Source organism: Mastomys coucha, unplaced genomic scaffold (genome assembly GCF_008632895.1).
Source record: "Mastomys coucha isolate ucsf_1 unplaced genomic scaffold, UCSF_Mcou_1 pScaffold20, whole genome shotgun sequence".
Taxonomy (NCBI): domain Eukaryota; kingdom Metazoa; phylum Chordata; class Mammalia; order Rodentia; family Muridae; genus Mastomys; species Mastomys coucha.
In genome coordinates this window covers 135609447-135619936 of record NW_022196903.1, presented here as the reverse complement: position 1 = coordinate 135619936, position 10490 = coordinate 135609447, and the positions used below count along the sequence as shown (strand labels likewise).

General features: G+C 39.1%; 1 protein-coding gene across 1 annotated transcript in view; it reads left to right on the top strand.

The window, feature by feature from the left end:
• Positions 1–3159, top strand: part of LOC116098421 (solute carrier organic anion transporter family member 1A4-like) — a 34543-nt gene extending 31384 nt beyond the window's left edge. The window contains exon 14 of the mRNA XM_031381042.1: positions 2940–3159. Within this exon, the coding sequence (XP_031236902.1) occupies positions 2940–3159 (220 nt within the window). The remainder of the gene's footprint in view (positions 1–2939) is intronic.
• Positions 3160–10490: the final 7331 nt, after the last annotated feature.

The window sequence follows — 10490 nt, the reverse complement described above, 5'->3', positions numbered from 1 at the left end:
AAAATAGCATACTTAAAAAAAAAAAAATACATTTGGGAAAGAGAAGTCATACAGGTCTAGTCCAAGACAAATTTTAAAAGTGTTCTGAAAATTTTTGAATTGAATTTTAAATATGACAGAACAGAAAAGAGTAAAACAATTTTAAGTTTGGGAAAGCTTGTAAGCAATAGAACGTCTCAGGGACAGTACAAAGCACATGCCAGGTACACCTAGACAACCTTCTGCTTACAAGCTGATCTGAGGGAAAGACTGAAAGGAATCTGCCGTTTGGAAATGAGGAAATAGTAGGGAAGACGGCAAAGAGAACTTTGGTTTTCTCTGTAAGACATCTGGAGAGAAACACCATCCTAAGAGTGACCTGACTCACCTGGGCTTCTTGCTCTCTTCCCATTCACACCCCATGGTTCTAGCCTACTCTGAACTGGCTCCTTGTATTTCACACGTTCTTAGTCAGATCACTTCACACTGTTTTTTTGTTTGTTTGTTTGTTTGTTTTCAACTATTTGTAAGATGTCTTTTCTTCTGCCCCATTTTGTTCAGGTTAAACTCCATTGTTTCTCTGAAGTAAGGTACACTATACCTTCCTAATTCATGAATAAATAAAAATAGCACTTTAAAAAAGCTATGCCGAGTCCTGTAGATAGAACCTATCTTCAGAACCTCCTACTATCTACATTTATCAGCCACTTCTCTCTAGAAAAGTCAGAGAGGACCCACTGACTGCACTTAGTGGTTAGCTGCCCGTGAATACAAGTCGGCTCAGTAGAGGGTTAATGGTACAAACCTACTAAGAGCGGCTCTGGCCACACATAGAAATAACTGGACCCGTTACCCTCAAGGAGCAGGAGACCAGTGCCCTGTCCCGCTTAGATCAAGGGATAGCCAGTTCTGGGTGGTTTCATGCTTTGACTCAGAGACCTTATCCACATGGTTTCCCTCCGGGCTCAGTGCTGCATAGGCAGCAGTCACTATCATTATAGGGAAAGAACTGTGGCTTCCCTGCTGTCCCACCCCCAGGCTTCATGCCAGATGCAGCATCTTGAGCTAGACTCTGGCTGTTTCCTTGCTTGCCCTCTAGGCCAGCAGGTCCAAGGAAACAAAAGGAGAAATTGTTTTTATGTAGGGTGCACTATGCTCCTTGCTCCTAAAACCCCTCAGCCAGATGGACTCATGCCGATTTCTAGGTATGTTCATCAATGGTATGTTTCCGGATGAACACTATACTGAGAATACATGTGAGATGAACGTGCTGCCCATGTCCCTTCCTCCAAGTGGGTATGGCTGTGGTATCTGACATTCCATTCCTAGCACAGCATGCCCATAAAAACAATGTGGAAGGACTCAAGTACTGTCAACTTATTTGTGATGGATAAAGTTCCAGCTGCCAGGACAGCCCCACCATAGTGGACTGTAACCCGGATGTATGAGAGAATTATCCCTCTCTTTCTTAAACAGATTTTTTGGGGTCTTTTATCACAGTGTCAGGAAAATAAACTAAGACATTTCTTAATTTATTCTCCATCTGGAAAAAAATTAATCATACTTCTAAACTGTTATAGCTGAAGTCTTAAGCAACTATTTAAGCATCTATATACTGTACAAATACTTTCCCTATGTAGAAACAGAAATAAGCATTGAATCTATTTTTATGCACTCTACCAATTTCTGCCTAAAGAACGGTGCCACTCACTGTGTGTTGGGTCTTCTCATCTCTATTAATATGATCAAAATAATGTCCCGTGAACATGTTTACTGGGCCGCATTACCCACACAGGCCTTCACTGGAACTTCTTTCCCAAGGATTCTAGATTGTATGAAGTTGACACTATTCATATTTTACTCTAAATATGTTGAGAACATGAAGAAATATGATCATAGTTATTTATAAGTAGGCATATTTAAAAAATACCTATTACACAAACATGGTAAGTGCAGAAACTTTAAGGTATATTTTATCCAATTTACAAAGAAAACATGCTTATAACTGTATACAGGTTATTCTGCAAAATCTTCTAAGAATGGTGAAAGGGAAAATTAGCTAATCTATTTCTGGAAGCTGTGTACTCTTCATGATTTAACTGAACAAGTGCAGCAAATGAAAATAGTGTGGGCTAAAGAATGACATCAGTTCATTCCCCACAACCCTTATTTGGGCAGATTGTCCAACTCAGATGTCCAGAATTCAAGACCACAAACCCACATAGAAACATATTCATACACATAATTATAAGTAATTTTAATATTATCAAATAAATTGGTTATTATACATGAAAAATTAAGCATGAAAATTAAAAATTGAATCTACTAATATATAAAAATGACTAATATTAATATTTTAGACACCCAGAGATTTCAATATCACAAAATCTATTGGTTTAACACAGCATACAGAGGCTGAAAAGAAAAGAAAAGATGAAAAGTGGCTCTGCAATGTTTTATGCATATGTGATCAAACTTTGAGCAAATAAAACAGAGTTCTGTTAACCTGATATAGGGTTTTATAGACTCAGAACAGGCAATAATGGCAGAAGAGGCATGGTGGTGGAGTGGGAGGAGACTGGTCATCTTGTATGCTTTGCCAGGAAGCTCCTGGTACTAGAAACCAGAGGGTGGTGTTCACATTCGTGGTGAAAATTCATTGTTGTCTAAACCTTTCTAAAAATGTCTTCATAGAAACACCCAAAGATGGATTTCTATAACGATCCTAAATCTAGTGAAGTTTGACAATGAAAATTAGCCATAACCCAAATGAAGAAAATACATTAAAATTTTATGATGGAAAAATTTCAACATTTTAACAAAAAGAATCAGATTATATAAAATACATGGAGAAAACAATCATTTGGTTTTTTTACAGGAATAAATAATCTGTAAGAATACACAAATTTAGCTTTCACTGAACATATTAAGATGTAATGCAGATGAGTTCTCTTCAATAGGCGCATCTACCTTGGGTTGCCAACAGCACTGAGAGGATTGAGCTTTCTCCCTGCCTTCTTCATTCTAAGACTTATGAGGAAATTCCAATTCCCTGAGGACACTGACTCTTCAGAAACTGAACTTGTAGAGATGAAGCTCATAGAGAAGGAAGAAGATTGCACAGATGAGCACAGAAGTCCTAATGTCGAGAGTGCTGAAGAACTGAAAATTAAGCTGTAATGAGTTTCCTACTGTGCAAGGCCATGAACAGAATGCACATTTCACTTCCTGTGAATCATGCGAGGTACTCTGGCTTATCCTTAAGGGCCTCAAAAATTATTTTTACTCATTATAAAACTATTTACTACAGTGTAGCGCTTAAGATTTTCCTAGGGAAGACTTGTATGGCAACCTCCATACTGAACTTTATAGCTGCCTTCATTTTCAAACATTTCCTCTTTTAGCTCAGTCAGGGGAAGAGTGTGTCTCTACACATCTTCAAATAGATTTGAAACTTTCCTATTTCAAATGTACTATATTACTTTTTAATTACACTTCAATGCTACAGGCACTGAGAGCTCAAAACATGCATTCTGGCAGTGCCACATTAAAATATGACACATTAAGATGTGCCACATTTGTTTAGATTTATCCTTTGCATGTGCAAGATGCCTGCATATGATGTTATCTTTTTATGAGTGGTTAACGCTCCTTGTTTTATTAAACTCACAGTGCTTCCAAGACTAGACATCTCCCTCATGTGTCTCCTCCTGGTTTTAGTTCCTTTTTTCTTTACTCCTTTCACATAGTTGATCACTTAGTTCACATCACTGAAAACTTTAATCAATTAAAAATCATGTAGCAAAGATGATTGGAACTCATTTTTTCCTAGCAATTCAATGCTGGTCATGAAACTCTTCCTTAAAATCAAGAACGGGATAAAAGTAGTCCTTTCAAAGGCTCCTTGTAGAGGTGGGCTGTATCTCAGAGGGACAGTGATTCCCTAATACATGTGAGGCCTTGGGTTCAACCACAAGGTAGAGTAAAGTACTGATAAACAAACAACTAAAAATGAAATAAAAATGAAGTAAGACTGGGTCCATTATCAGATATTCTGAAAAGGCTAATTCTCATATTTGGGGGGCTTCTTTGGCTCAGTGTTCACACTATTCATGTGTCCACAGAGGAAATGGCTATTAAATTTCAAAATCATCTTAGAGTCAAACCTTTAATAAGGGACCAGCTAGAATGTTCAGTGGACAGAACTGTATGCCACCATGCCTAACAAGCTGATGATGTCTGGGATCAACACTCCTGAAAGGAAAGATTAACTCTTGCAAGTTATCCTATACTTTCTAGTCCTGTGTTGTGATATACACACCCTACCACAAATAAAGATTAACTGAAAAGAATTTTAAAAATTTAAGATTGAATTTTACTACACTATTATAGTAAAATTAATGAACTTGAAGGAGTTAATAAACTTGAAGGTACACATTTATAACAAAATCACGTTGTGGTTGTTTGAATGAGAACTGTTCCTTCTAGGTGCGGGGATTTAGATATTTGGATTCCAGTTAATAGTTCTGATTGGGTAGGGCTAGGCTTGTGCCCTTAGAACAGGAGGTAAATCACTGGGGTGGCACTGAGAGTTAAAAGCCTCTCCCTACTGCCAGTACACTCTCTGCTTTGTGTTTTAGTTGATGATGTGAAATCTCATTTAGTTGATGATGTGAAATCTCAGCTCCCTCCTCCAGTCACTATACCTGCTGCCTGCTGTCATTGCATCTTGTTACTCCAATCCCTCTGGAGACATAAGTCAAAATAAACGCCCTTTTATATGCGTTGCTTTGTGGATTGTTACCACAGTGGTGAAAAGTAACTGATACCAAAATCATCTTATTTGATAACTGATAAAGGACAAAGAGATTATTTTATGGAAAAACATGCCTTTTTTGTTTTAGAGCTGTGGCTAAAGATAGTAGAATGAAGAGAAAAAAATATATATATATTACAAATTTATGAAATGATAAATCATACATATATAAATTACATTTATACAATATAAAATATGTTCTAATATGCATAATGTATTAAGTATATAAAGTGAAATAAATCCCTAAAGATCAGGAAGATTAAGGAGGAAGTAAAGGGTGGAGGTCATTATACTATGTTTATTTATGGACAGTTAAGTGAGAATATCTACAAGATGGAACAGAATGAAGGCAAGTACAATCTCTATACCTCTTTGTGCCAGCCATATTATCCATGGGAGGGCTAGGGTGACAGATATTTGAAGCAAATCCACTTCCAAGAAGGAAATTTGTACTAGGTTCACTCTTCCAAAGGTCTTAGGCCATGATCACTTGGCCTTGCTGCTTTGGGCTGGTGTCTATGCAGCAGCACTTTGGGGAATAAACTCATAGGAAGGAAGCTGCTGCCCTTACATTAGATGAGAAGAAAAGAGAAAAGTATTGGAGGGACCAGGAGCCTAGACCTCTTCCAATGGTTTATGATCATTCACCCAAATTCCCTCTCTAGACTCCACCTCTTAACGCTTCTACCAGCTTTCAACAGCTGAAGACTAAGATTTTAACACATGGGCTATTGGAGAATACTCCAACCCTATAAAACAGCAAAAAAAGGAAGTAGAGAACCCAACTGAATGGCTTTCTGCAGCTATCTTCCAGTTGTTATGATTTCCTGAATTAGTGAGTTTGTAATATATATATATATATATAACAGTTTGGTGGAGATTTAGAGATGGCTCAGAAGGTTGTACCATGTGCTGCTCTTGTTCAGGATCTGAGTTCAGCTCCCATCACCTGCATTAAGAGTCTTACAAGCATCTGAGACCCCAGCTCTGAGTGATCTGATGCCTCTGACTTCCCAGGTGTTCCCATGTATATGCCCATTGCCTGGGAATCACCTTTATGAAGGAGGTAGTCTTCCAACTTAGAGCACATGTCCTTCCTTAATACCTCTTGGTAGGGAAAACAGTCTAGGAAACGCAGGCATTAGAGAGATTAGGAATTTTTCATGGCGTCCATGAGGTCTGTAGAAGTGGGTTATTCTCATCAGATTCTGGTCATTGTACAGTAGACAGATGTAGAGGAGAGGAGGAGGGGAGAGCCAGGGAGACCTGCTGGTGAATCAGTTTACCATTTAGCATTGTTATGTGTTTAAACTTGACAGAATACTTAATAGTTTGCCATTGACTGAGCTATAACCCCAATGCAACCAACATTTCACGAAGCTAAAAAGTCAACTTCATAAACACAGAGGCTGAAAAATTAAATAGAAAGGGAAGGAGAGGCAATCTATGTATCTTGTTGGTCATGGCAAAGAACTGAGCTTGACAAGCTATGTTCTATGATGTGGGCTTGTTAGCACAGTTGAGTTCACTGCAAAGGAATCAGAGATGTTTGCAAGATCACAAGTGATTGTGTCCAGACCATTGTGAGAGAAAGCAGGAAGAACAAAGACCTGCACATTTGTCTTTCAATTTAATTTCTTTTATGTGCTTGGATTTTTCTTCAACACATATAAACATGATTAGGAACAGTTTTTCAGCAAGAAATATGTATAATTAATAAGTAGTATCCTTTATAGAAGAGGAAGAAACTGAGTCCATCATTTATTGGATCTTGATATCTAAATTGTTACGGGAGTGGGGCTGTCCGACTAGTGAAGACACATCTCTTTGATTCCTATAATGGCTATTTTTGGTGGAAAATTATTAGTTGTCATCAGTGTCTAGAAATGAACCTTCTTTTTCACAATGCTGTTTTTAAGACCAGGGGAAAACATTCGCAGTGTTTTATACATAGAATAACTTTTTCAATTTACGACACAGTTCATAATACAGCAGGTATGGAAGCTCCAGATACATTTTCATAACAATGCTTATTCTTCAGGCTTCACTTTGGTGGCCTTACATTTCATTTTTCAAATATGTGGAGACTCATTAATGAATAATCCATATTAAAAGTGTGAGGCATTCTACTACAAAACCTTTAGGTTCCCATGTACACAGGTGTCAGGAATGAATCCTTTTTACCTCACAGTTTGAGGTTCAGTCCATTATCATCAAGGCAGGAAGCATGACAGCATCCAGGTAGGCATGGTGCAGAGGAACCGAGGAGTTCTACTTGAAGACACTAGGAGAAGACTGGCTCTCACGTGACTAAGATAAGGGTCTCTTGAAGTCCAATGCCCACAGTGACACACTTCCTCCGACAAGGCCACACCTACTAACAGTGCCACTCTCTGGGCCAAGCATATTCAAACCACCACAGCCATCTAGGCCCAACAAAACTAATCATCACCTCTCCCACTGAGCCCAAGCCAGACAGACCAGTTAGGGGAGGGGAGTCCAAAGGAAGGCAACAGAGCCAGAAAAAGTCCCTGCTCCAACTGTTAGGGGATCCATTTAAAGACTAAGAGACACATCTACTACGAATGTAAGGGAGGGGCTAGGTCCGGCCCCCGAATACTCTTTTGTTGGTATTCCATTCTCTGTGAGCATCCAGACACCCAGGTTAAGTTGACTCTGTAGGTCTTCTTGTGGTGTCCTTCACCCCTGTGGCTTACTCGATTCTATCCCTCACTCTTTCACAAGGCTCTCCTAGCTCTGCCTGATGTTTGGGTGTGGGTCTCTGCATCTGTTTCCAAATACTGCTGGATAAGGAGTCTCAGGAGACAGTTATATCATCTTCCTATCTGCAAACACAGCAGAGTATCATTAATAGTGTGAGGGGTCAGCTCTCTCCTACGGGATGGGTCTCAGGTTGGGCCAGTCTTTGTTTGTCTGTTCCCTCAATCTCTGCTCCATCTTTATCCCTGAGCATGTATAGAAAGGACAAATTTGGGGTTGAAGGTTTTGTGTGTGGTTTGATGTTCCCTTCCCTCTGCTGGAAGTCCTGCCTGGCTACAAGAGCTAGCCTGTGCAGTCGTTATATACTCTGCTGGTAGGCATCTCAGCTAGGATCACCCTCAAAGACTCCCATTAGCCTCCCCTGTCCCAAGTCTACAGCTGGTCCCAGAGATGCCCAACCCACTGATTTCCATTCCCACTTCTAGCCTGTACCCTGCCACACACACTTGATCACCATGCACATGCCCTACTTAACCCCTCTCCTATCCAGTTCTCTCACTCCATCCACCTCTGATGACTATTTCGTTCCCCTTCCTAGTGAGGTTCACACATCCTCCCGTGGGTCCTCAGTATTACCCAGTTTCTTTGGGTTTGTGGATTGTAGCATGGTTATCTTGTACTTTACAGCCAATTATAAGTGAGTGCATACCATCTCTTTTTTTTCTCTTCAGATCTTTCAGGTGTGCTGTTAAGTTGCCCCTATGAGATAATAGATATATGGTATAATATAGTCTAGAGGATACTCATAGTCTTTGTTCATGGGCTTCATGGGAATTTGAGGTTAATATCCTGACATAACAAATTAGAACAGGCCTAAAACTAGACTCATACAGTATTTGTTTAGTTGACTTAATTTGTTTTGATATTGATTGAACTGTGATTTAGTCAAATGCTGGTTTATTTGCTTTTAGGATAGATTTATATACAGATTTTGCCGAGTCATGCGGGAAATTTCACCCGTGGTTTAGAACTAGTACAGAGAAAAATTACTCACTGACTCCAAGCATAGAGCAATGATAATTGCCTGCTATGAACAGGTATCATTAAAATAAATGTCTGTAGCTCTGGGAAGAGAGCATAACAGATTGATGGTATCATATACTCTATAGTCTCATAGTCTTTGTTCGTGGGCTCTAAGGTAATTTTGGGTTAATATCCTGACATGACAAATTAAAACAGGCCTAGGAGTAGGATCATACAGTATTTGTTTAGTTTTGAATTGTTCTTATTATCAAAATGAGGAGGGTTATGAGTTTTGTGGTTATTTTATTGTTCCTCTGGGAGGGAGGGCAAGCTATCGTTCCTCTTTGCTGGTTGAAGGATATGCTGATTTAGGAGTTTTGTATTTGCATTTTTAGATAAGGTGATTAGTGTCTACACATTTTCCAGGGTTATATTAATCAGATTTTATAGAGGCAGACCCTCTGAAGAAATAAAGTCAGAAGAATCAAACAAAAAATATTCTTTGTCCCACCCTTCACATGGCATGAATGAAGACTAATAATTGGAACAGAATTTCATCCTAACCATTCTGAACGCCCCACACAGACTAATACGATCCGCACAGTAACACCCACACAGACTAATACGATCCACACAGTAACACCCACACAGACTAATACGATCCACACAGTAACACCCACACAGACTAATACGATCCGCACAGTAACACCCACACAGACTAATACGATCCACACAGTAACGCCCACACAGACTAATACGATCCACACAGTAACGCCCACACAGACTAATACGATCCGCAGTTATCTTGATGATACTGAAAGTTTGTTTTCAGATTTGTATGTTGCAGAATTTACAGCTTTGGTGAGTTTCATCATCAGACATGCTGAACTGACCTGCTTGAATTCCTGACCTCAAAGACTATAACAATTGTTGATATGACCTTCTTAAGGCCAACCAAGTGCCTCATTTTCCCTACTCCCCTTCAAGATATCTCAATGCTCATATTCAGCAGGAAGAAGTTATGAAGTGTTGCCATCCCAGTGCCCTAAGCTTGGGGGCTGGAGGTGGTTATTCTACGGCTACCTTTCTAGGGACTTTAGAAATGATCACAAATGAACAGGGAGGATACCCCTAGAATTGATTAGGTAGCCATAATCTCATTTGCTAGAAATCCTTATATTGATACAAAGTTGAAGTTATAATTTCTTACATTGGTACAGAATTTATTTTGATACAGATCAAGGCTTTCATTGGTATAAATTTCTTATTGATATAAAATTGAGATTAATAGTGTTACTCTCATATAGGCATTGTGCCTATGCAACACATTTAAAAATACAAGACTTAGACCCAGTCCTTCCATAACTGCTACTATAGACTGATTTTATATGATTAAACATATGGCTTAAGGGCCAGATAGCAAATTTTTGGCTCTGAGTTAATTGCTAGGGTGTTTACTAGATATTTTATATACAAATAGCTGAGATTGATTAATGGACAACAGTCCAGATTACTTACAATGATAGTTGATTTTCAAAAATGTCAGAAATCCACATAATGTGACATTTAATATATTTATTCATTTGTTGTTGAGACATATCTATTCCTAACAGCTCCCCATTTGTGGATTCAAAGAAGAAACTGGGCATCCCTACCTCCAGGCAAGGTTGGACATTGTGACAAGGTAGTCAATCACAGGGCAGAAATTGTCTCCTTCTTCTATAGATCTGTACTTTTCATAGAAGGACACAAGTTACAGGATAGGACAGCTTAGTTCAACAGAGACAAGAATAAGCTAGTCCTTAATAGTCCTTGTTTCAAAGATCTGTCAGATGATCCTGGGCCAACTGGCCACATTTTGATGCTCTCACTTGCTGTCATACAGGGGCTGTTTAGGCAGGCAGCTGTCTCTGCAATCTGTCTCAGTTCTAGAAGCTGTGTTAGGCTTCCT